General features: G+C 42.7%; 1 protein-coding gene across 1 annotated transcript; it reads left to right on the top strand.

Annotated features, from left to right (window-relative positions):
* Window positions 1–3201: 3201 nt before the first annotated feature.
* On the top strand, window positions 3202–15434 carry LOC108918613 (F-actin-capping protein subunit alpha-2). Its single transcript, XM_018726054.2, has 10 exons — window positions 3202–3293; window positions 9715–9778; window positions 10917–10968; window positions 11152–11215; window positions 11477–11683; window positions 12146–12225; window positions 12671–12749; window positions 12978–13049; window positions 14200–14262; window positions 14413–15434. The coding sequence occupies exons 1-10, from the start codon at window positions 3255–3257 to the stop codon at window positions 14551–14553; spliced, it is 861 nt and encodes a 286-aa protein (XP_018581570.1). The 5' UTR covers window positions 3202–3254; the 3' UTR covers window positions 14554–15434.
* The last annotated feature ends 12249 nt before the right edge of the window (window positions 15435–27683 follow it).

Genomic DNA, 27683 nt, shown 5'->3' with positions numbered 1-27683 from the left:
AGGAGCGAATCCTGTTGGGAGGGAGACTTGGGTTATGGGGGATTTCCAGTGCTGCCCTCCGGCTCCCAAATTCCACTTAATACTTCTGATAAACGTGCTAAAAGCCACTCCTCAGTCCTAAACATTGCACTAACTCACCTGCGCTCTCTAAATAGTGTCTCAGTAATGTTAACTGGCTTTGAACACACTTTTGTATGTGGCATCTATGTTAAGAAAACTGTAGGCAGACACTTTACAAAGTCTTAAAGCAACCAGTTGACCCCTGAATATTTCAAGTAATCTAATTAAAAGACATGGATCTAATCATATTGGATTGTACTAATGATTACTAAGTGTAGTGCTAGGATTTCAACTATAATGATGCATTAAAAATGCTGACAAATGACATTTCAGATAAGTTGTGTTCTGTGAAAGTGTGAATGATTGTGTGTGTGCGTACATGTGTATGTGAGAGAGAGAGAGAGAGAGCGCCCTGCCTCATGCTGCTGGGATAGGCTCCAGACCACCATGGACCTGCACTGAACAAGCAAGTATTGAGGGTGAGTGAGCAAGTGAATAGGACTGTTTAGGCAAGTTTTTCAGCAGGCAGCAGGTGGTGTGGCAGTTAAGGACTTGTAATCTGAAGGTTGACAATTCAAGTCCCACTCTGATTTATTGCTGTATCCTTGATCTAGTTTCTTAAGCTGAATTAATCCAGTAAAAATACCCTGCAGTGGGAATGAGTCAAATATTGTAAGCCACATTGGATACATGTCAGGTGTGCAGCGAATTAATTACTGAGTATTTTACTGAGGTAGACGTCCAATTGTGACTGCATGTGTCAAGTCTCTATACCCTGAAGGTCTTGTCATTAACTAGTTAGAAATTAAATATCTCCAACTGCAGTGCAGTGAGGAGTCTTAGACACTCCCTGCTTAAATGTGTTGTATATGCACCCCTACATCTCAATAACTCTGACAGCTTAAGCAAAACACACACACACATTTTCAGAACCGCTTATCCCATACAGGGTCACGGGGAACCGGAGCCTACCCGGTAACACAGGGCGTAAGGCCAGAAGGGGAGGGGACACACCCAGGACGGGACGCCAGTCCGCCGCAAAGCACCCCAAGCGGGACTCGAACCCCAGACCCACTGGAGAGCAGGACTGCGGTCCAACCCACTGCGCCACCGCACCCCTCTCTTAAGCAAAACACTATCATATTATTAACCTCTGTTGAACAGAGGTCTTTGTAAGGGACAACTTGCTACATCATCAGATTCATAGTGATTTATCCATTTAGGCTACAATAATTGATCAGCGCTACTCTAACAGGAGTGGGATTCGATTCAAAAACCAGACAGCTCTGAACAAACCTTTACCCGTGAGCAGTTCCATTTCTTTTGCACTTTCAGTTTTTACCGCTGTTTTCGGAAACGTCTCGCTTCCCTTCTGCGTAGATGAAAGGGAAATAAAGTCAAAGAAAGCGCTAAAACGCTGGAACACGTGCAAACCCGACCCGGATCGGCGTCGCTTCCAAGAACCCACATGTAGACTACTGTTCCTGGGATTCGATAACGATCCGAACAAGTGTAACCCAACCGAAGAGCCCGTGTGTCATTAATTCAAAGCGGGGCGAGCGGCGCGCACTGTCGAAGCCCCCATAATAGGAATGTCCATAATAACAAGTGTCCGTGAAGGACGCGAGAAGGATGCGCTGTCCTCTACCCCCCGATGCCTTTATTCTTGACTGGTGCTGGTGCTGTTCGCTGAACAGAGAGCGGTTAGTAAGTAAGGAGAAAGGCCGAAACCGGCATAAGCACAAGCGACAGAAACAGTTGCCCGAGGGCGAAAGTGGAAAGAGATGAAAGAACGGGAAGCACCCGCAGTGATCCGGCCTCAGGGGCCTTGCTGCGTGAACCTTCGGCTCTCGTTGCGCCGCCCGCTTTGCGCACAAAGCAGCGCCGGGGTGTGACACGGATGACTCACCGGCTCCTTCCTCAACAGCCCTGGGAGACACATTAACCACGAATCTCTAACAGCCTCCTTTGAACAGCTGCCCCAAAGACACGTGATACTCGGTGATAATAAAATTAAGCGCGAAGTGTGACAAAGTCTTTTATGCAGCGGTTGTAGCGCGATACACCGATACAGCCCTTTTTCAGGCGACGTCCCTGGCTTTTCCAGGACACAATGGATAGAGGCAGCGCACTCTTGTTTCGCTCGCTCGCTCGTACGAGCCTCACAACCTGGAAGGTGCGCGTTCTGTCGGAATGCTTACATCCTGTATTAAGTGTACATTCACGCACCTTTACCCTGTTAAAAAGTCCACACGGTGAAATTAAACATCAGGGTTGGGAGAAGAAGGTGGTTCGAACCCCACTGCATTTGGGCTAGTAAGAACATGGCCTGGAAAGTGTCTATTTACCAAATAAGGGTAGGCGCTTTCAAACATCTTCTGTGTATCGAAATGAACCCGATGCGACTCTTCTTAGGTATTAAGCTTAAAAGTGAACTGCAGAGGGAGCTCCGATTACGCTTCGTGGCAATGGCATTGTCTAAAGTAAGACATCAACGCCATCTAGCGAACACAAAACTCACACCAACTTGAACGCAATACTTCGCCACCTGATGAAATTTACATTTATTTATTCAGCAGACGCTTTGCTCCGAAGCGACTTCCAATGCATATTATGTAGTTATGAGCCCACACGCCCAATGAAATATTACTGTTTCTGTGCATACACTTGCCACTTTTTCTAATGGGTTTTTGGTTGTTTTTCTGTATATCACGAAGAAATAAACCCAAAATCAGTACCATATACGGTATAAGATGGAGATTTGGATGTAAAACGTGCATCGAGGGAAAGGTTATTTTCCTTACGAACTATTAATTATTTACAAAAATACGTTCCTTTTCGAAAACAAAGTGGGAAATTGTCGGCGTGACGTAATAGCATAACATGACACACTATACATCTAAAATAGTCTCCATTTGAGGAAAAAAAATGGCAGACACCCTCAATACACTTTTTTTTTTCACATTTCATCCTCATCGGCACGATAGGTGTTCTTCCGAAAGATCGTCCTCTCCTCTGATTGGCAGCTGAAATGCATGATGGCTGCCTTGACCAACCAAAGATTCGGGCCGCAGGTTCACGAAGCGACAAAGCGATTGGTCGTTCTTCTGCGGCGTGCGCGCCCTCGACGCGGGAAGCCGCGCTCCCGGTGACGTTAGACGCGCCTTCGTTGAGCTGTTTTGCCGGAAGGAAAGATGGCGGATCACGAGGAGCAGCTATCTGATGAAGAGAAGGTACGAAGTGTAATAAACCTTTCCTTGACCGCGACCTCGAATGTGAAACGTTTTACTACACATATTTCACTGACCGTGAAGTAAGTGTGCATGTAGTAGTCGAGTATTAAGTGCAGTAGGTGAGTAAAGTGGGCCTCGCTCTCGATGGTGGCATCGCTCGCTGTGTTATTTATTTTTAGCTCCGCCGCCTCAGCCCGACTTCCGTCTCTCGGACGGAGCTCCGCTCCTTGTACGGTCCTCGGGCCGAAATAGGAGCCGCTCTACGCAGCGACGCCGCCTGGCTGAAAGCTGGGACGCCGGCTCTCCGCATTCCTGTTGAGGAAACGCCGCATTTGTGGTTTTTTTTTTTTGGCGCCCAGAGTGTTTGTGTATGTTTGGTGTCGGTGGCTGTGTGCAGCTAACGCCCCACACGCGCGACGGCCCTGCGTCGGCCGTTGTTACGATGTCACTGTCAGCGCTGCGGGCCACACTGTCTCTGTGTTGGACTTTTTTTTTTTTTTTTTTTTTTTTTTTTTTTTTTATAATGGAGTTCGTGAGTCTCTGGGTGGGGTCGAGTCAGAAAGTTTTCACCGTAACATATTCATCATGTGCTCAGTGTTAGCTGTACAGTGCCAGCTTACGGAACTACGTTTAACTGCTGAGCTGGTTGTGTGTCGCTGACCTCGATCTTGCAGCCTGAAGCCGGTTCGAAGACTGTTATCACGGTCACCACATTGATCAAGGTACTTACCTGAGCTGAATTAACAGGGAAAGTACTCTTCTTCTTCTGTATAAATGTGCAAATCATTGTAAAGTTGATTAACACTCGCTGGAAAAAAAAGGCATCAACTGTTAAGCACATAATAATGTTCCCACCCTGAAAATTGTAGTCAGTTTCCATCATGTTAATGACAAATTCTGCAAGATGGAAACTGGAGACCTGTACTTATCATTGGGAGATGTCTGATTACATTCCAGTATCTTACATTTTGAGACTGCCCCCTGCATTTGAGCACGTACTCAGCTTTCAGAGCAGCGATCTAAATGCCATATGGAGCTGACAGCTAGCCCCACCTCAGTGAGGTTTCGAAATAGCAGTGGCACTGACGGGTAAAATGGAAGTGCTTCTGGTCTACTGAGCAATCGACATTGGCAGGTTTACTCTTTCCCCTGCGTTAGGTCTTTACACTAGCATAGTGATGTTATACATGTGAGATGAATCAGAGTAATGCAGAGATACTTAGAAACACTGAATGGCTGCAGCATGTTAAGAACCGTTGTTCGTAAGGCAAGTAGAACTAAAATTTAAGTGGTCTCTACGTAAATGAATACTTCTCATATTCTGAAAGTGCAAAATTAATACCAGTAATGTATGCAGTATTTCCAGAACCTGTATTGTAGGTTTAATAAGTATTGATAATGATACATTTACTTCAATTTGAAACATGTGCAAATAGTACATTGTCTCTAAGACCATCTTACCAGCTGTGAACAATATGATATTGATGTGATTCAGCAAAAGATATTTTTAGATGCACACTTGAAGGAGATTTTGTTATTGCTGTCTAGAGTACTAGAAGCTACTTTCTGGTAATTCATATACCTTCAAACGTTGTTCTGCCATTTGATATCTTTCAAATATGGGTTCACAGAAGCATATAACACATTTAGTTCTTCTTTTAAACTTAGTAGAAATGTGAACATGACTGTCAAACAATGATGCCTTCCTGGCTTTCATAAGCCTTTGAATTACTCACAGATAAGAGATCCTGTCCACCCTGTGTCTCCACTGTTGCCACACCTTTGTCTTGAACTGGCATGTGCGGAAAGACTCCCCGTTCTCATTCTTTGCCAGCATTCTTGCCCCAGATCAGCAGAGGAGTGTTGCAAGCAATCGCTGCTTTAGAGTTGATTCAATCATGAGGCTGAGAATCAGATACCAATAGCCACATTTATTGCAGTGAAGACTTGCCTTGTGTTTTTGGCCTAGTTCTTTGGTTTGTAACTCAGATGTGTACCGGGAATTAAAATAAATGCCAGATGCGGTGGTTTGGTTCCTGTCTTGGGATTTGTCTTTGAAGATGCATATTAATAAAGAGTATGTTCTTTAAAAAACATGTTTATGTGAAAGATCCCTATTTATATATGTCTAAAATGCATTAATTTTATGTGCACATCTTAGTTTTTTTTTTTTTTAACTTTAGTCACATTGCTGCTTTCAGACATTGCACCATGATTAATTAGCTGCTGCCTACACACTGTAAGAATGCATTTGATCTCCAAGAAAGATTGTCAGATTTAATGACACAAGTCAACAAAGCAAGTAACAGTAAATCATATGCTCTGTTACTTTCCCCCTCCTTTTTCACTGAGAAAAATCCAAGGCCTTAAGTCAGGAGTTGTGAAGTGTGCTTTCCTGTGGTAACATGTCAAGTTTTATTGTTAAAAGTCAGTTCTTGCCCTCTCAGGAATTTGGTACTGGGGAAAAAGACCATGGGAGAAATTGGCACTTCAGAGGTATTGCCCAGGAGAACCAGGTTTTGTTGATGAGTTTACTCACTCTGATTTCTGTAACCTTAGTAGGTTTATGATCAGTTGATGCTTTTATTATAGAAGTCTACTTCCCCTCTTGGACAATTGGAACCAATTACTGCACATATTTTTTTGTGTTGTAATGTTTCTGATAACATTGTATGTATATTTTCTCCCCGAAACTGTGTTGGTGGACTTTTTGTTTTACAGACAGATTTTATTTTATCTATTGCAGGGTATTTTATCCATTTGTTTTCTCAAGCATACAGTGCTTGAGCTGACAACTATTGTCCTTCATTATCATTTTCAGACACCTTGTTAACTATTTCCATTTTATACTGACAAGTGGTTGAAGCTATCTCTTAAATATTTGTCAGGGCATCATCACATATGTAATGTCTGTAGAGGTTTGAAAGTAATCTACTTCGTGTGTTTTGTCATAGCAGGAAAAAACACCAGTAATATAGGTTTCAAACGTGTCCTTGTTAGAAACTAAGCAGTACCAAAAAGTCAGCGTGTGTAGTGCGTTGAAATAGAGACATCAGAACTAAAGGTTCCTAGTATTAGTACAGTCTTCCATAATAAAACCAGTTGTGTTATACACTGGGTGTACTTTGTGTGAGAGAGTTGTCCCATAAAAAAAGGCTGGAATGACCTTCCCTGCAGGCCCCTAGCAGAGCTGTGTCTGCTGCCCATGTCTTTGTTATCGTATGATGTGTTTGCATTGGTCTATATAATGCCTGCAGCAAATAAAACGTTCTAGAACTCACTGTAGTGCAATGTCAAGTTACTCCCAGTATACTGGTGCAAGTTTATACTCCTTTTTAAATGCAGTAGTTCTTGTTAGATGGTATTCATCAGCTAATCAAACTAGCTGATGTTTAACAGAGATGGAAAGCATTTAAGGTCACAGAAGTGGCATTGGGAATTCTGTAATGGTTTAACACTTCTCCTCCATAAACAGTCATTTTGGAATGACAGTAATATTTATGTGGTTAATGTTGCTTTTAGGTTTTTTGTTGTCTAGATGGACCTTAAAATTTTAATTAAAAAAAATCAGTTTAAAAGTCAAGGTGATTGACAGTATCTTAACATGGAGAGGGAATTTTTCAGTATGTAAAATTGCAGTTAAACAAGTGTTCAGGCTTTTACTGAGCAGGGTTGTACAATGTCACAGAGTGAACACAACACTGTTTAGGGCTATTAATGACACTAAATCAAGACATCTGGCCAGAACTGTGCTTTTTAATCTGCCTCTCTTGTAAATTATTTTTTGCCTGCTGCTGAGAATTGACAACTGCCTGTAACAACCACTAAGTTCTGTGGCTGGGAGCCCATGACTTCCTGCCTCAACTAATGGGATAAGTAACCATGGGACTGGATACAGACCTTAGTTTCAATGGACTATACCTCTGCCTGATGGACAGACCACTGTTTTGTATTAGACATCTCCACCCAGGTCTTCTGTTGCCACATTAGAATGCCCAGGAGAGGTGGTCAGCCACTGGTACTTGGACCCCAAGAGGTGTATATTTCTCTCCAGCCTCATAAGGGGAGTTTTCTGTCCCCATTTCTTCAGCTGGTTTATCCTAATAGTTACCTATAACCACTGTTCTGTTCCCAGGAACTTTGTTCAGTACTCTCTGCCAACTTAGTGAGAAAATTGCTCTATTTGATTCTTTTTTTTTTTTTTTTTTGAGGGTGGCGCGGTGGGTTGGACCAGGTCCTGCTCTCCAGTGGGTTTGGGGTTCAAGTCCCGCTTGGGGTGCCTTGCGATGGACTAGTGCCCCGTCTTGGGTGTGTCCCCTCCCCCTACGGCCTTACGCCCTGTGTTACCGGGTAGGCTCCGGTTCCCCGCAACCCCGTATGGGACTAGCGGTTCCGAAAGTGTGTGTGTGTGTGTGTGTGTGTGTGATTTTTTTTTTTTTTGATTATTTTTGGAAGAAAATACAGTAATTATCAGTTATTGAGTGCTGATACATTTTTTTTAAAAAAAAACAAACATCATGCTTGCTTATAGTTTCCTTTTTCACATTTCACCATCTGACTTGGCCATAGCCCTTTTTGCCTAAATGGCCTTATGTTGGATTCTTGGTGAACCACAGCCACCAGTAGCACAGGATGCATTGCAGGTTGCTTCCACTGTGGCCTGAGGAACTTCCAGGCAATATGGCAACTTTGTTTCTGCATCTCCTGCTGGAGCAACAGCTGTAATGTTGATGTGAAAGTCATTGCTTTGTCATCCAAACAACAAAATGGCTTTCAGATTTATTATTTTGAATACAGGTGGATGACATCTGATGATGGCAAGCTCTACATTGTGATGGAGCAGCCCAAGTTGGATATTTTATTCAGAACCTTTTTTAGTCAAAAGCTTAAAAGTTAAAAATATGCTGGAAAGGAGCGCAGTTTCGTATTAGTTTATTTTTTTTAATAAATTGTGAACAAGCTGAGAAAGCCCTTGATTTGGAGTGCAGAATTTGTAGTGTATAAATATATATGATGTGTGTGCTGTCAGTGCTCAGCTTTGTTATTCAGTGTTGTTTCCAAAGGAGTGCGTTTACTCTGATCGTATTTGTTGCTCAGAATGTTTGTGTTCTTTCAAAAGCATCCTGAACATATTAGGTAACTAGGTAGAGGCCATGTTCCTTGTAGATAATTTAAGAGCTGCTTGGAGAAACATATCAACATAAAATCTCACACCTCTGACGGTATCCCTGGAAGTGTGTGAGAAAATGGTTGAACAAGTATAGGTCACATGAGGGTAGCCAAGCGGACCAGCTTGAAAGCACACAAAAAAAGGAGTTGTGATAAAATGTCAACTGGGTTCCCAGGGTCCTGGTTTCATGATGCACATGTACATATTTCCCCTGCTGCGCCCTGTGTACTGTAGCCCATGGGGATTCGCAGTCCTGGTGAGCAGATGCATTAAGCTTGCAGACTGAAATCAGAAAAGGCAGTGTGAAAAGTGGGTCCCCCAACAGGAGGTGTCTACCTGTATGCAGTGTGCGTTCAGGCTCAAACTGAGGGCTGCCACCTCCCAACTCCTCAGCAGCATTCTCTTGCCCTTTTATGGTCATGAGTTGCGCAGGGAGGGAGTGGGCCGTTCCTGCTCTGTGCAGCTTCGTGCACATCCAGTAACAGGAAGTTGGGTGTGCACAGCTGTGTGTGCGAATGCGGTTGAGACCCTTCAGCGCAGAGCGGTGCTTGCCTGAGAGTCTTTTGAGGGCATCCATAGGTTCTGGCAAACGGGCCTTTTCACTCTTATTGAGGATGACGGATTACTGCATGCACTGAAACTGAGACAGCTGCTGTGTGGAATAAGATGTTAAAAGAAGCTTGTGTTTTTCTTTTCGATTCTGATGACTGTGTCTTATTGCTGTTTTAACAGGAACAGTGACTTCCCATTCTAAATGAATTAAAAACCCACATAGTGCAGCAGTTGACATACACTGTTTCTTTTGGTTTCAGCCTCATATTGAAATTGAATCCTGAATCTCCATGTTCTTTCTTTAAGCTGATAGTTTTCTCCAAAGTGACTTACGTTAGATTTGTGCACTCCACTACTTAAATTATTTACCCATTTATACAGGTCTTTCATTTCTGGCTATTAGGTTTTTTTTTTTTTTTTTTTTTTGCTGTATCAGTTCTGGGTAAGTACTATGCTCAGGTCCTACACCTGGAGCAGGATCCAAACCTGGGACCTTTGAGCAGAAAGTGATCACTCTGACTACTCCACTACCCTCTGGCCTTTTCTTGATTTAATTTCTCATATATAAAGCATTCGGAATGTTAAAATGTTTCAATGGATATGTAGTTTCCTTGCAAAAAAGGGTTATCATTAAAATGTATTATTGGTGTGTTGTATTAATACTTTTTGCACTTTAACACATTTACTTTGCTGTTGCAGGTGCGCATTGCTGCAAACTTCATCATCCATGCTCCACCTGGAGAATTCAATGAAGTTTTCAATGGTACGTTTCACAGTTTATGGTACCCATGATGCACATTTGTTCAGTAGTGTTGGAGAAGGTCAGAAGGTCATAGGGTGAGCTGCATGGGCCCCCAAGCGGTGCTCTGCACTGTGGATTAAGAGAAGAAAGTCCTTCGAGCAGTTGCCTTTTGGGAAAGGACCAAGAGCCCTGGTTGCTCTCAGTGACAGATAGCTGCTGAAATACCAGACTCTCTCCCTTAAAGATCTAAACTGGGCCAGCTGACTATGTATCATGCTGCTTAATCACTCAAATCAGTTCTGTCTCATGAAGTGTGTGTGGTTTGAAGGGAGAGGGCCAGGGACATGGACAAAGGAAAATAAAATCCAGTTCATGTTCTCTGGATGGTCCTATTATATGATTTTTACCACAAGAATCTCTTCCCACTGCTGAGAACAAATTTGTCTGAAGAGATTCTTTTTTCAGGGGTATAAGCAGTAATTAATAAAGGCCTCATTGTGGTCAGTGTTCCAGGCAATAAGTGGTGCTTTCACAGATCGTGTCTATTAGAATTTTTCTTATTTGTGGGCTTAGGGATGCTGTCAGTTTTGGATAAATGCTTCCAAATAAGCATTCTTTGTATAATTTCACAATACTTGTCTTTGTATTAATAATGAAACTTTGAGACTCATGTATGTATATTGTGAGTGCAAGAAGAGAAAAGGAATTGAAGGAATTTTTGTTCCCAGTGCAGTGCTGACAGAGAATCCCGTGTGTGAATGCATTTGCCAGCTGCACACCAAAAATCAGCCAGTCATTTCTCACATTTAGTTTTAATGACATTTGAGGGTATCTGACAAAGAACCTTACCGTCCATGACTTTGAAGAGTATGCAGTACTTACCCCAAGAGCTCAATGAAAATAAGTATTGTAATACAAAAATAACAGAATAATAACAAAGTTTAGAAATTGCTTAGAAGCTTTCAGACTTCTTATTTACTCCATGGTTCCTCTTTGCATTTTAGCTATATGGTTATTCTCCACCACCACTGCAAGGGAACTTCTTGTCATTCTCATGGCTCGGATGTTGCTGTGTTCTGTACCCTCCTGCTTTCCTGCAGCTGGTGGCTAACCGATTTATTCATCCTCTCATGATGTTCTGCCTGTTCCTGTTTTTCAGATGTGAGACTGCTGCTTAATAATGACAATCTGCTCAGAGAAGGTGCAGCACAGTAAGTTTTCATTTATTCTGTTTTTTTAGGAGCTCAGTGAGAATACAGGCAAGCATATGATGGATTCTGTTTCAAACTTAACATGAGTTTCTTGTCTTTTTTAATATCATCAAAGTGGATTGTAAAATGTCTTATTCTTTTTAATCAGAATTATAACATGGCCTATCTGTTCTTTCTCCTTAGTGCTTTTGCACAGTACAATTTGGACCAGTTTACTCCAGTGAAAATTGATGGGTATGAGGAACAGGTAATAGCTTACAATGTTAAATAAACATTAAATTGTTAAAACTAGTCCTGAAAATTAAAATGGCTAGTTCAGATCAGAACCTCAGTGTATTGTACTGCAGTTGTAGTAGTTGGTTAATGTCAATGTTTAAAGAAAGCTTGTTATGAAAGATGAGAATTAGTGAAAGTTATATGTAGTTATTGAATGCCATGATTTAGTAAACTGAACAGATGTCTTCAGACTGGTCCATCTGTAGTCTGAAAAAAGTGTCCCCCTTCCTAGGTCTTAATCACAGAACATGGTGACCTGGGTGGAGGCAGAGTCCTAGACCCCAAGAACAAGATCTCCTTTAAGTTTGATCACCTGCGAAAGGAAGCCAGCGACCCTCGTCCTCACGATGTGGAGAGCAGCGTAGAGAGCTGGAGAAATGCTGTAGACGCAGCTGTGCGCAACTACGTGAAGGAGCACTACCCCAGTGGGGTCTGCACCGTGAGTGCAAAGCCTTTATCTCTATCTCAGACACTGTGACCAGGCCAGCAGACCAACATGTGATTCAGGGGGTCAGTTGTAACAGTCAATAAAGCAGCTTGAGGAAAGTACATCATCCTGCATTGCTTTCATAAAAACATCCAGTTCTATACATGTACTGTTATACATGTTGTATAATTCTACTGTATGGCACATTGGAAGAAAAATGCCAACTCTGCCCCTAGTTAAGTAATGAGCCAAAACGAGGACCATCAAAATTCTTCCATCCCTTGCCAGGAAGCTGGAACATTTTAGTCCATTTTTACTGTACTAAAAATTAGTAAAGTTCTGCATAAATTATTTAATAACCTGCTTTTTTTCCATACATTTGAAGCACATATTTGCTTTGCTTTACTACTGTCAGTTTTTTTTTTTTTTTTAATTAAACTTTCAATGAGAATAAAAATATATTCTGTTCTCTAGATTTATGGAAAAACTATTGACGGACATCAAACCATCATTGTGTGTATTGAGTGCCACCAGTTTCAGCCAAAAAACTTCTGGTATGTTTCTCCCCCCCCCCTTTCCTCCCTGCATTCTGTATTGCTTTGAGCATGATGGCTTTCAGAGAGTGGGGGTCTCCACACAGCCTAGGCACACTATTGTCAGTCTTTCAATATTGCCAGCATCACTAACAGCAATAATAATATTTATCACTAGTGGGACTAATTCTTTTTGCAGTGTTTACATTTATTTCAATTCATTTAGCAGACACTTTCCTCCACTGTGCCAAGCCCTTTCTGACAATGTCCACTCCTCCAAATACATAACGGTGCCTTTCAGATCAAAGGGTGATGGGGAGGATGTGGATAAATACTGCTGAATTTTAATGCCTCCACCACTTTCCCAAGGGAATTCGGTATACATGTGAATAGAGAACAACTAAATCTCGATTAGACTTATTAGACTTTTTTCAGAATGTTTCCTTTGCCCTGTTTTTGCATAAAGGAACGGTCGCTGGAGGTCAGAATGGAAGTTCACTGTCACCCCTTCTTCCACCCAAGTGGCAGGGATCATGAAAATCCAGGTACTGGCATGAGGGCACCTACCATGTCTGTGTTAATGTGCTCTGTTCACAGCTCTGGAGCAGTGCTGCTTTGTAGATAAGCTTTACTTATATATGGTTGTAAGTGTTTTGACCTGTGTTGGGGGGTGTATTTTGAGCAAGTTGCTGCAAAACTACTGCACATTGTAAGAGTTCAGCTGGCAAGGAAATGAAAGCTGCAGACTTATCTTTCTTTTTTCTGAATTGCAGGTTCACTACTATGAAGATGGTAACGTTCAGCTTGTGAGCCACAAAGAAGTTCAGGAACCTATGACCATTTCAGTGAGTACATTGTACACCTTCCTAAAATAAGTTGTTAAATTGCTTATTTCTAAAAGAATCTTCACACTTACAGGAACACGCTCAGAGTTTTGGGGTCAGTGGTCTTTCCAGGTCTCATTTTTAATAATTAGTTCTGATCATGCTGCCTGTATCAGCTTTTAGAATTGTCAAGCCATGTGTGTGATTTACTTTGAGTAGTCTTCACTCAGATTGAAACAGAACAATCACACAACATGACGACATCTGCTTTGCTCAAATGACTGCATAGAGAAAACTTCAGTGTTAGTCAGTATTGGTCAAGTTCTTCCCTTTAGACAGACAGCCTGGTGAAAAGTCTTAAGATGATATTCAGAAACCATCTTAATTTTAAATTTGCAAACTAATACTTTGACCATTGAACCAAGATTGTTCTGATTCTGTACAAAGGTCTGCAATACATCTGTCATTGATATAAAATGAAGCTACATGAAGGTGGACCAATGGCTTCTGAAATTCTTTTTAATTAGTCCTTTTGTTTATGCAGAAGTTTTGAAAATTATCTTTTGTGAATAAAGACACGGCTTATATTGAAATTTATGCATTTTGGCACGTGCTTTTCTCCAAAGCACTGCACAAAAAATTACTGAAAGTGCATAACACAACAGACCTTGGACACAAAAGTGTAATTCTTAAAATTCGGCTTTCTCGTTTGGTAGCACCTTTTCACAGCGAACGCATTCAAGTAGCTACCCGTAGAAGTGATGTCAATTACATGCAAATTGTGAAGGACTAACTTATAAACCTGTCTGGAGCTTGGGAGGGAAATGGGTCAAAAATAGAATTTTTGAGGCACTCCTTGAAGAGAGTAAGCAGAATGCTAGAAGAGAGTCTGCAGTTCAGAGGGACAGGAAGTTTGTTTCAACACATCGGAGCAAGGACTGAGAACAAGTTGGTTTTCAGTTTTTTGTCCTAGGTGAGTGGGGTGAAAAGTCAAATCCTCTCAGGTTCTCAGTCTTAAGGCAACTTATGTAAAACTGTGAATTGTATTAACACCTTTGAAGGTTTGTAATTAAATGTTTAAAGGTATTTGAAACAATTGGTTTTTGTTGATTGGAGATTTGCGTCTTCATATCTAAGTTTTTAATATACAAGATTTTCTCCCTTCTAATAGAATGAAGCTCAAACTGCAAAGGAATTCATCAAGATCATGGAGGCTGCAGAGAATGACTACCAGGTACATTTAGAAAACTAGAAAACAATTCTCACAGAAGTACCTTTTTTTTTTTTTTTTTTTTTTTTTTTGTATAAGCATTGTTTCACTAGTACTTTAAGCTGAAGAATCTTGCAGTGGGGTCTGTTTACACAGCTTTATATTTTCTTTCAGACTGCCATTAATGAGAATTACCAGGCCATGTCAGATACTACTTTCAAAGCCTTACGCCGACAGCTTCCTGTCACCCGTACCAAGATCGATTGGAACAAGATTCTGAGTTACAAGATTGGGAAGGAGATGCAGAATGCTTAAGCCACCCTCTCCCAAGCTTATTGCATGATGGATCGGTCCCTTTGTCCTTGTGTAAAGTTAAATTGATTTAAAAAGGTTGGCCTCAGTTGAAATTTGACTTTATATTCAGAATTTTATACAGGTATTCATGGAACACCTATTCACAGCTATCTGTTTTAGACAGTGTTGCTCAAGAAAATGATACACCTTGTTGTTTTTCAACTGCTTTCATGCGCAACGTTTATTGTGGCACACAACTGTGCTGGTAAGACCTTTATCAGTTGATCATGAGAAAAAAAACTTAAATTCCCATAAAAATAAAAATATTTTAACAAAACTCTGTAGTGTAGGATAAACAACTTTAAGAACAAAAATAGGAATCCTCTGAGATACAGTTTATTCCTTAGACATAAGAATGAGCTCTGATTGTGTTGGCTCGCTGTCTTGTCCATTCCCCACCGGAGGTCACACTTGCTGTGCACCTGCCCTTCATCTCCCTATGTGGATGTGCCCTCCCTCTGTCAGATTAAAAAGACACCATTGATAACTGCTCACTCTGGGCAAGTTGCAGGTTTACACTGTGATGTAACATGATCATGCAAGCAGCCACGGAGAGAATGAAGCAAAGAAAAGCTTAATTAAGTCATTAATTGCTAATCTGAACAAAATGCAGAGCTTCTGAAAGTGCAAATATTTAACAACTTGCAGCAAGAATTGTATTAAATGGCCACACATTCTCATTTTTATTGAAATGGATATTACTGTATAATACTGAGGCACATTGTAATATATATCTGTATTAAAACTGTCTGACGGTTTGGTGATTTATTTCCTCTACATGAACTGTAATACAATCTCAATTATGTTGCATTAAAAGACAGATTTTCTATTTGAGTTGTAAATGACTCCATCCATACCTTTTTTTTTTTTTTTTTTTTTTTTTTTAACGTGTTCATCTGCGACTTATTCTGAATTGACTAGTTTTTCCTCAGTGAATGTTAACTTTACCTTCCAAAGTGCTCTATTGAACAGTAAGTAGTTCTTTTTTTGGGTGAGGATTTGTTTGGCAGAAGGGAACAGAGTGTGGTCCAGCAGTGGCCCTCGGTCTTCCTCGAGCATCACGAATGTGGGTGTGTATTTATCATGTGCAGTCGGGTAATACAACAAGGCACTTAAATCTGTTCTCCCACTACTGTTTTACCCTTCTTGTCAGGATGTATAGGAATGTCAAAGTCAGTCTTCTTTCAACACGTTGTCCATGATGTGTAGCTCTTTCAGCCAGGTATTTTTTTGGCTACATACTTCCCACAGCCTGCCCTCTTTGCCAGCCTTGATGCACTTTCGCTTTGGTCGTGCAGCAGTGTAGCTTTCCATTCTCCGTGCAAAGAAGTAAGTTGTGAAAGAAGCTACTAAATTTCTTCAGCAGCACCAAGTAAGTGTAACAAGTGTTTTGCAGGTCGAAGGAGAACTAAACACACACACAGAGCCTCCCTCCAGGACAGAGGTCGAGAGGAGCTCCAGAAAACAACAAATAGCTATAATAAACAGCTTTTTCCCTAATGCCATTCACATATTGGCTGCGAACCTTTGATCTAGTCTAAGGCTTCAGGCTGACCCGTTTTTCCACCAGTGTGTGTAAATAGAGTACAGTATTTCCAAACAATTGAATTTCTAGCAGACAATGCATATTATACAGACACACACACGAGTTCTTGTTTTAAAGTCTGGCGCGGCTGTTTTAAAAATGTACCTCATATTAGCATTCGAAATAACTAGATGCCCGACTTCATGGAGACGCGGTTTAATTTGACAGTAAAAAAAAAAAAAGAAAAAGCGGACAGAGCAAAGAGGTCTGTTGCAGTGTTCGAAAGAGGAGTTTCACACACCGCTGCGGACGATTCCCCTTCGCTGTAGTATGAATATACAGCTTTAGGAGTTTGTGGAGCCGAGTCCGCAAAGACTCGGTCCCCCGACGCGGGTGGAAACGGGACACCGTTGGTCCGTCGCCGTGACGGTGTTGAAGGTGCGCGCAGGTGGGAGCCGGGCTACAGCGAGTTTTCTTTCCAACAAGTGCGAGAAACAGCGTTCAGCTTCGCCTCAGTGGCAAAAAAAAAAACAGCTTCTTCCAAGAAGTCGCCTCGCAAGAAGCCGTTTTTTTGCTCGTACCGTTATCGTTCATTTCCTCAGTCACTCACTCACTCAGCGTCCTGCCTGCAAGTCCAGTGTCATTGTGTTTTACTGTGAACTCAAATCATGCGCTGTATAATCTTACAATGTGCACCGCGAGTAATGTGCGTAATTGGTTTTTTTTTTCTTTTTTTTTTTTTTGTCCTTGCGGTGTGTGCGGTGTGGCAGTCAGGAAGACACTGCGCTGTTCTTTCTTTTACTGACGGTTAACAGTGAGCTTCGTCAGCCAACTTGCTCTGCTTTGTATTTTCTCGGACGGGCCATGACGGAATGGGATGGGATCATGCTTTCTTAGTCCCTGCGGGGAACTCACACGCAGCAGCTCAACGTGACACATAACAACGAAGGGCAGCTATACCGACAAGGACAATAAATAAGTATGAAAAATGAACCAGTGACTTTCAGTGCCCCCTCTCCTCCCCCCAGGCCCTTCATTGGCATTTTGGGGTCAGATGGCCGTAGGTAAGAAGGACCCCAAAAGTACCACCTGTGTGTGCACTATAACCAAATGATTCGATGACCAAAAGACCTCGTGGTGATCATCTCCTGGAAGGGGTGTGAGCTGTTTTGCATAATGGACTGTGTAACTTCCTCCTCTAACTTCCACAACACTTGGTTATGGGGTTTCAGTATTAGAAATACTTTTTTAAGAGGAGGTTAGTGTCATTATTGTCCGGGCGGTTATTGGAAGCCAGTGCAGAGAGACAAGGAGGGGTGATACATGGGAGCGCCCAAGTCAAGCACGACACATGCAGTGGCGTTCTGTATAAGCTGGAGAAGTTTGATGGCAGAGACTGGAAGATCAGTCACGGCAGAGTTACAGTAGGATATCACCATGGTCTGGACCAAGAGTTGCGTAGACTTTGTTGTGAGACTGGGGGGGAATCGTACAGATGTTATGTAGGATTTATCTGCAGGGCCAGGTTGTGGCTTCAGTGTGTTGACAGAAAGACAGACTTGAGTCAGTCATTACTCTCAGATTCTTAGCCACTGAGGTAGGCAAATTGAGTGACTTATCCATTTTGATGGAGTTCTTGACGGACGGACCAGTTGGGAGGTGAATGATCTCTGCTTTGGAGAGGTTGAGTTGTAGGTGGTGATCACACATCAAAGCAGAGATGTCCGAGAATCAGGCGGTGATGCACGAGGAAATGTCTATAACTCCGAGCAGAAAGGAAAGGAAGAGCAGGGTATCGTTGGTGTAGCAGTGGTGGAAGGCAATGACATGACCGAGGGAAGGGGTGTAGACTGAGAAGAGCAGAGGGCCCAGTACCAAGCCCCATGGGATGCCAGCTGGGAGAGGCAGAGGGATGATCAGGAGCCCCACCAGATGACTTAGTCGGATCTACTTGATCGGTAGGACTTAAACCATTTCAGTGTAGTTCCTTTGATCCTGAGTTGTCCATGTAGAATCTGGTGGTTTATAATGTCAAATGCTGCAGACAGATCGAGGAGGATGAAGACCGAGGAGAGGGAAGCCGCTCTAGCTAACTGGAGAGCATGTGACACTGCCAGGAGAACTGTCTTGGCAGAATTTCCAGCTTTGAATCCAGTCTGATACCTGTCAAGGAGATCATCTTGGGTGAGGAATGCAGATAGTTGATCACAGATTGCCCATTCCAGAGTTTTTTGGCTGAAAAGAGAGGCCTATAGTTGTTGACTGAGTCTGAATCCAGGGAAGGATTTTCTTTAACAGCAGTGAAATTATGCAGTTCTGAAAGGAGGTGGATAGCTGCCAGAGGAGAGTGAGGAGTTGATTATCTTGGGAGATAAGAGGTAAGTTATGGGGAAATGTCCTGTAGGAACGGCGAAAGGACTGGATCAAGGGAACAGGTGGTGGTTCTGTGTGACAGCAGGAGGTCGGACATTTCATTTTCTGACAGAGGATTAAATGTGGAGAACGTGACTTCACATGCAGGTCCAACGTGATCGGGGCAGGTGGATGCCGAAAACTTGTCCATGATGGAGTTGACTTTGTCTCTGAAAAACAAGGTGAAATCATTGGCAGTGAGAGAGGAGGGCAGAGTAGCGGGATGAGAAGGTGGCGAAGAGTCTGTGTCGGATTTTGGAGCACTCTGAAAAACCACATAAATAAATAGATAAAATAATCGAGATGAGATTACTTTGATTTGTGTGCAGAATTACATGATGAGAATGTGTGCCAGGGTGTAGAGGGAGCAAACAAATTAACTTAGATGGAACACAATGAACTGCAGCAGCGATCCTCCAACACAAATATAATGCACCCTTGAGATTTGAGCAAAGTTCAGCGTTGAGTGGCCTTCTATTTTTCGCTGGTTACATGTAGAAGTTAATGGCAGATTACAGCTTTACAGATATGCAGGAGGCTGTTTTATTCCAAGAAATGTTAAGTGCTAATCTGTTTTAAAGAGGGACAAAGTAAATCCAGTGTTAGAGGTGTTTAGCTGTTTTATAGCTGTCATTTGTAACTATAATCAGCTTGCCATTTGACCTGTGGTCCAAGGAATTAGGAGTAAGTAATTATTTCGGTCTGAGACGGGGGAGTAATCCACTCTTGGACTGCAGTCAGCAGCCGTCATCCGTATTAGTGTTGCACTGCTAGGATGGTCTGCTGTGGTAGGTCTGCTTTCTGTCAGACTATAGTAAACTCTTTTTGGGTTTGGTCCTCACAGTTCATGCAAAAAGGAGCTGTTAAGGAAACAGCGATGAAATGTCGAACTTGCATTGGTCCCATGTCACCATGATCAAGGGCCGCTGCTTTATGGAATGCAGAGACCTGCTGGAGCTGTCCCAAACTATAAATAAATAAATAAATAAATAAATAAAAAATAGGGGGACGCGGTGGCGCAGTGGGTTGGACCGGGTCCTGCTCTCCGGTGGGTCTGGGGTTCAAGTCCCGCTTGGGGTGCTTTGCGATGGACTGGCGTCCCGTCCTGGGTGTTTCCCCTCTTCCTCCAACCCTGTGCCCTGTGTTGCCAGGTTAAGGTCCAGTTCGTTGCAACTCTGCTTGGGACAGAGAGTGTGTGTTTGTGGGATAGTTGCATTGTACTTGAAGTACAGCTGTGATGTCACCAGGAACATCCTGTGGATTTAATATTTTGTTCCTGGACGCAAAGAGAAGTGCTGGCAGGTAAGACTTTAGCACTTATATGTACATATGACCATTCATAATCACTAAAAGACACGTCAAACACCTGTTCCCAAGTCTCCCTCAGAGCATTCAAAGAACTAGTACCAGCGCTTGATAAAATGGTAAATAATGTAGAAATCAAGCCCCTGGAGATGTTTGGTGTAATGATCATCATCTTTTCTTTTTTTCTAGGGCAGCAATAAAACTGTGTAGTTGTAGACATTTATAGAAGTCCATGTTGGGTTGGTCAGAATTACTTTTTAGAAGGTTGAAATTCACCAGTGATTGATCTCCGAATAAAAACCATATATCCAAAAGCACTTTAGAGGACCATTTCTGGGGCCCTACTTGACAAATGGAAGAAATCTGGATTGGGACCAACAGGAGACCATAAGAGAGATGGCCTATCTGTATAAACAGATAAATCGATGTAAGTCTTCTTGCAAAAAAGTGCCAGTTAAAAGACTAAATGTTAATGTAGGGTTAGCCAAAACCTTTAACTAAGCTGGCTTTAAATCTTAGATACACTAGATTAACTGCTGTAAATTATCTATCCACACACACAGCAGTTATTTAACACAAAATCTTACTCACTCAGCCATAAACTAAGGGCAGTTTAGATTTACCAGTTCACCTGAAACGCATCTTTGCACACATTGCACACCTTTGAGTTCAGTCAGCAGTCAGTTAGTTCATCAACCTACACCTGGTCACACCACCTCAGATATGGTCCTCTCTGTGACCCTGTGGAGCTCATTTTTCATGTGGCTCCTGCATCCCCAAACCCCACCCCCAGGGAAAGTATCCTTTAACTGTTTTCTCTGTTTCCAGAAAATCATGGTGACTCACCAGAGTGAAGAATGAAGCTTTTGTTCAGGAAGTGATACATTTGCACTTTGGCATCAGTGCTTGAAACCTGTTAAGGTTTTTTCTGACTGCGTTGGCAAACGCTGATTACACAGTGTAACAATGACATCCTTGTGGCCTTATGGTCTGATCATCCCTGCAAAGGAGGAAAAGTGAACCTTTTGAACAGACTATCACGTTTCTTACATTCAGTAAGGCTTTTTGGCAGGTGGTTCTTCTTTCCTCCATCATTAGTGACACAGTGCTTTTGAATTGTGATGGATCCTTAAGTAAGATATTAACAGAATATAATTCATAGCAGTAACATAATCATAATCTAACATAGTAACTGTATTTCTTTACCTGGATACAAGTTGACACTAAAAGCCACAATCCTTTTACCAGCATCATGACTCCACTGGAATGGACTTTATACAGAAACAGCTGCTAACAAGATTTAATCACAAAAGAACCTGTACGTGGTCATATTCTGTATTTTCATTTGCTGACATCAAAGTAGACACATTACACCACACTAGGTCCTGAACTTACAAACACAACTGGGAATGGAAGTCCATTTTATTTGTTCAAAAATACAACCACTACATCACAATCAGTAAAAGTTTAATGATGCAGATGTCCCTCAGGATAATTTCTGTTAAAACCTTAGCTAAAACTACAATGAATTCAAAAATTGTTTTGAGACTTTTTGTTGTTTATTCCATTTTCATAAACTCCTACGTAGCATTGCTGTGTTCCAGAACCCTTTTTGGAAACATACGGTGTGAGGCAGGAAACGCCATAGATGGGATGCTAGCCCATTTCTCGGCTCTTTTATTATCATTTATTATTTTGAAATTGCAGGCGTCCTTTGTCGGCATCTGACTAGGTTCAGTTTGTTTTATTATCTTTACAATTAAAAGTGTAAATAATAGAGATGTACCGCTAAGTCTGTCAGAACCTCTTATTCTCTCTGTAGGTTCTGTAAAAGTCTGGGATATGGCTTTGATAAATATAACATTTTTAACATCGAACTACGTTGAAATTCAAAATGAATCACTGAAAATAAAAAATACATTGCCTCCACAAATACATATTTAATGCAAATTGTGGCCCAATTTATCCTATAACATGTTCAACCTTTGTCTTGTTATTGACCACCAGCACTCAGAAACAAGAGACAAGTAAGTAAAAATTTGAGTATGAGTTGAGTGAAACTCAGCCTTACAGCACTAAAAGTTGGATATGAGTTAAATGAAAGCGGTTCCACCCTGATATTTGGTTTTGGGGCCTTTACTGCTAGTTAACATTGGAATACGGAATCGCAGGTGACTCTAGCTCTGCAACAAGCGCTTTTTTAAAAAGAAGGTGAAGAATATCCATTTAAATATAAACGAACAAAGATGATACTGTCTTTGAAAATTTGTAACTCGAGCGTTTGTAATATGAGAATCCAATTTATATGTAAAGATCATTTGAACTTCCTCTACTTAGTGATGAGGCCATGAGCGACAGGTGACAAGTTGTCCCTCCGTGTGTTCTGTAGGAACTTCGGACAGAAGAGAACCATCACATCTCCGCCCTCTCCAGCTCTGACATTAACAGATATTATCTGGAGAGGCACTGCTCATACTGAACACACCACCTACACCTGCATGCTTTCTGCTAACATGTCGACCTCGCGTACTGTCAGCGGACCTAGGAAGGCATTCTTTTTCAGTAGCATGTTGCCATTTCAACATTCAGATGAGGAACATAATATGCTGAGTTGAACATCTTGTGAGCTGTAAAATGCGGTGCAGCTTCTTTTTGTCCGTTGTAGAATAACCTTGGGTTCGGCGACCTCTCCCACTCTCTCACTCAGCAGCAGTCATACTCTTCAAGCCATGCCTTGTTTGTGCGTCAGGCCCTGTGTGCGTTTGAACCTGGCAGCCACCCCAGAAGGACAGGAGGAGGGACTTTATTTAGCAGCTGCGGAGCAGAGGTAACCTGAGCATGATGTGTAGAGCCTGCGCACAGAGCCCAGAACCTTGGGGAGTAGAACCAGCTCCCTAAGCACCCACACCCACACCCACCCCCACGCCCCCTAGCAGAAACGTGGTGCCCCTTGACAGAGGCCCATACTCTCTTAGAGTATTTCTTTGCTCCCTCTTTCAGATTACACCATTTAACAAAAATGACCGCTCGCTCACCTTGAACCATTTCCCTTAGCATCACGTGACAGTGATGACCGCAGGCTGCATCTTTGGAGGACCGGTGAGTGCCGAGGGCAAATGTGGAACCTAAGGAGGCTTTAATTATGATAGTTGTTTTACAATTAAAGTAATGCATATTTAATATATATAAGACAAGAAAGGGCGGCACAGTGGTGCAGCCGGTAGTGCTGCTGCCTCACAATGCCTGGGTGGTGTGAGAGACAGTGGGTCTGATCTCTTCTCAGTCTGTGTCGAGTTTGCTTGTTCTCTCCTTGTTTTTGCATGGGTTTCCCCGTATTTTTTTCCTCTCATAGTCCAAAGACAAGCAGTTCAAGTGAACTGGTGACTTCAAATTGACCTTAGTGTGTATGAGGCAACCCTACAGTGGAATGGCATCCCGTCCATGATGTGTCCTACCTCAGCATTTTGCCCAGTTATTCTGGGATAAGCTCCGGTTTACCGTGACCCTGCTCAGGACAAGTGGTTATTGAAATTGGATGGATGCATGGTAACAAGATTTCACTACTGAAACAGCTGATTTCGACCATCCTTTCCCAGATTTCTTTGTGCACGGGCTCCTCACGTTATGAACTTTCCAGTTACAGGTTTTTTAAAATCCATAAACGGGGCTGCATGCCTCCGTTTTCTTTCTCTATTCTTGCCTCCTACTATTTTCTCCATGGAATCACTGTTGTTATGTGCAGACTGTGTTCTTGGTGTCACATGGGAAAGGACTTGACCTTCCTGCAGGCTAAATCAAGCTGCTAGACACCTTCCAAACCCCACACCTCAGGAATGGCAGTCATGTTGGGTGCTCAGCATGTCCTGCTGAAGCTGATGTTGCATGTTCTCCTCTGCTCTTATCCAGTCTGGATTCCCAGAGGTAGTTGGAAGTGCCTTTGTGGCTGCTGCTAGTGGATGAGGAATTCGAGCCACTATAAACAACACCAATTTGTCCCTTAGGCTTATGTAGGGATTGATAGGCTGGGATAGTTACTTGTCACATATATGATGTCATAGCAGAGAGGTTGGCTTTGTCGGGCTTTGAGAGGAGCTCAGGTAGGTCAAAAGTCAGAGTACCCCATTCTGAGTTGTGTGTGATTTATGTTCGAGTGAATACCAGGGGTGGCACAGCGATGTAGCATGGGGACCTCATAGGGCCTGTGCTGTTCAGCTGGATATAGATCCGATCCTATATGTCGTTCTACCTAAACCTCCAAGTGTTCAAGTTTCCTCCCACAGTCTTGACGTGTTTCAGGTGAGTTTTTGACTGTAAATTGCCCATATTGTGTGAACATGTTTCCGGGTATGGCTACGCTGCGATGGGATGGGAGTGCCGTGCATAGCCTAGTGCTTATGCTTCTGCGAATGACTGTGGACCATCGTGACCCTGACGTGCCGTAAGCGATGACTGAGACAGGGCCCTTATGAAGCACTTACCATTCCGAATGTGACCAGGAGGTGGCGGCAAAGTGAAAAGGCTGGGTCTCAATGAGTCACATGACCAATGTTGTGTTTAATCAAAGGTCACATGTGGGTAATGAAGCTTTTAGTACCTGGCTTTGTGCACCATATTCATCTCCCTGTGTCTGAAAGAACCATTAATAGGCTACTGCTGGTCTCTTTCAGTCTTGAGTCTTATCATGACCTCTGCGCTTTGTTAACTAATTTCCCTCCTATCAATCTTCTTATCCACATTAAGATTCTGGATTCTGTCTTTGTAAATTGGTTTTTAAGATTCAAGAGCTTCTTGAGTCGCTTTGTAGGACAAGTGTATTTTTTTACAGAATGTGAATAAGTGTTCGTTACTTGGTGAATCGGTCTTGTAATCGTGATCTAGCATATTTCCTCCTTATCTCGGACATAAAGCATAAAATCATCGACGGCATGTGCACGTGTGCGTCAGCCAGAGCCAAAATTAGAGTTTTGATTCTCTGTCTAATTCCTTCATTATTATTGTCATCTTATGGGGGCTGTAATTTAGCAAATATCATTGGTGTTACAAAAGTATGCCTATCCAAATTAAACACCACAATGCATTTGTCCCAGCTGATTTTGCAAGTTTTGGGCTGTGTTTTATGGTACATTTCCTACGGTGTTGATGATGCACCATCAGCGGCACCTCCAGTTTTGGAGTAGACTTCCTCTCTGGAAATGGATGTACACATCATGTCTTCGTGCATGTGGAATAAAAAGCTTCTCACTTGTAAGCTACTCAGCATACATTGCCTGGGCAGAGGGCGAACCTTGCAAAGAGAGCAGGGAAATGAGAAACCGTCTGGCAGTGAGATTTAATGCTTTAATCTGTGGAAGCGGTCCCGGTCCTGGCTTTGCAGCCGTATAATCCGGCTAGATAAAGAAAATAAAAGGACCATTACCCTTGTCCAGGGAGATGAGAAACACTGTAAATTGCTGTGCCCTTGTCTTCTTACTTTACCACTGTCAGGAAAAGCAAGGTACACACCATTATGAAGTACTACTGGGCAGCACAGTGGTGCAGTGGGCGGCTCTGGTGTCTCACAACACTTGGACTATGCGATTGGACGTTGGTTCGACACGTGTCTTACATGAATTATGACTCTAAAACTGCCCGTAGGATGTGTGTTACATGGCTCTGTTGTATTGATGGGTCGTTGTACGGAGTTCAGCGCAGTGTGTATAACAGTGTAAATCACTTGTGATCAGTGCGTCAGGTAAATAGCAGGCAAGTGGCTTTCATGTAAAAAGTGTCTGCTAACAGAATAAATGCAGCTTCTTTTTAGATATTTGTTTTTTTTTTTTTTTTTTTTTTTTGCAGGGAGAGCAGTAGGTGTGAGGTTAAGGTTGAAATTTCTGGTCTTAATGTGGAAACTGAAGTTTCCCAGTTTATACAACCTTTTAATTTAGCCAAAACAGTAACGTCTTCAATTAACTTACTAGCCTGGGGTATGGTATGCAAATAGAAGATGTAAAGCAAAAGTAGAAAAGCAATAATGAAGGGTGGAGGAACCATGACTGGAGTTCCCAGGTGCCAAATCTCTGGGGATCATCCAGCTGCCGTTAAGCTCGAGCTTCCATTGCTACTCGATTCTTCGCTCAGCCAAAAACCTAGAGCCTTCTGATCGACTCCCGTGCGATTATTCACGGTGGAGTGCACTCGGTTTCGCCGCACCACATTTAATGAGGACTGATCGTCCCTTCGTTTCTTCTCTGGCACTCGTTTTCTACTTATTTGCTGTTGCCTAGCAACACAAAGGCGATGCTTGCCTATGTGGTGATTGTCTCCATCAAAATGACATTATCTCACATAAGTAGTTCATGAATTTTCAGCATGTGCTCTTTCTGTGTGGAAAGTGAATACCTTGTGACATAAATATCCAGCACGTTTTCAGATGGGCTTTGTGCCTCACTGCTGAACTAAATTTATTTTTGCTGCATTTGTCAGAGTGACGTCTCAAAATCCTGCGTGGTTTTTCATTTGAGCACTGGTCAAGGCCTGAAAAAGTAGTTACATGTGATTGAATTGTGTTCAGGGGTGTTCGTTCTTACAGTCCTTAAGCAAGTGTAGGTCTCCTGATTAATGGCGGCTTTCAGCTGGGGTTTGAGCCGCAGCTGACACATGACACCTGGCAGGATCTCTGTCCATCCCCCTTCACGGCAGTTTCCAGAACACCCCAGAGTGATTAATGTGGCATTTGTATGAATGTAGAAGCAGGCTCTGTAGTGCAGCTTAAAACTGGAGGAGAGAGGCAGCAAAGAGACAGTAATAATGAGAGCAAGTGAGAGCCATGAAAATGCCCCCTCCCCACTCTTCAGTGCAACCCCAGCCACCACCACCCCCAGTCTCCAGATCTCACTCTCTGATTGGTCAAGACAGTGCAGCACTGAGCATACCTTGCTGGACTGCACACTTGATGTGACGCCGAAGACTGAACTAAAAGCTCAGAGTTTCAAATATGTAACGTGTCGAGATGTTGGATTAAATTCCATTTATAATACACTGTTCATCTAATAAGGCTATTGAGTGAGGATGACTGGTTCTGAGATCTGTGCTTGACATTTAAAGTTATGAATTAAAAGGGTTATTCCATACATTAATCTCTAAGTATCCGCGTATGGTGGAGCACTTTTCGACATATGTTTATTTTGTACAGATGAATTGAACACCCCACACAGTCTACTTTGTCGGCTCTCGTTCGGTTGTATTTTAAAGTGTCCGTTCTTCCTTGGTTGTTTGTATCTGTTTATGTCTGAGTGTGATTTGGTGGAAGATATGCCGTCTTTGGGGTTTGTGTGTCTGTGTGCATGTGATGCATTTCTGGCCAAAGTAGAAATCCCCCCATTATTGGCCTGCTTTCCTGCTTCATCCCCCCCTCCCAGCATGCTGTCTTTCCCACAGTGCTGACGTCACGCTCTGTTTCCATAGCCTGTGCTATTGTCTTACCAGAGAGCCGAGGCCAGCCGGACGATTGCAGTGTTTGGTGTCCGCTTCACCTAGCGCTGCCCTGGCGCATCCATAACAGAGTGACCGAGTGAGCGAGCGAGCGAGCGAGCGAGCGAGCGAACGAGCGGGAGGGAGAGCGAGGGATCGCCACCAATTCCTCTCCTGACACACACACATGCACACACATACAATCACAAGCTGTCTCTCACACTATCCTGTGTTGGATTTCTTTGTTTGGATGCCCCCTCTCCATCCAGAGGACCACTTTGGCTTTTGCTGATCGTCTTTATGCTGTGAATGAGTAGCCCGGCCCCAGGAGTGGAGTGTCTGGCCGTAGCCACGCTGGGGGTGTATTGTGTGCTCCGGTGACCCCCTGCTGTGCAGCCGC

The sequence above is a fragment of the Scleropages formosus genome, chromosome 21, assembly GCF_900964775.1.
Source record: "Scleropages formosus chromosome 21, fSclFor1.1, whole genome shotgun sequence".
NCBI lineage: Eukaryota > Metazoa > Chordata > Actinopteri > Osteoglossiformes > Osteoglossidae > Scleropages > Scleropages formosus.
The sequence above is the reverse complement of the archived record's forward strand: the minus strand, read 5'-3'. Positions and strand labels throughout refer to the sequence as shown.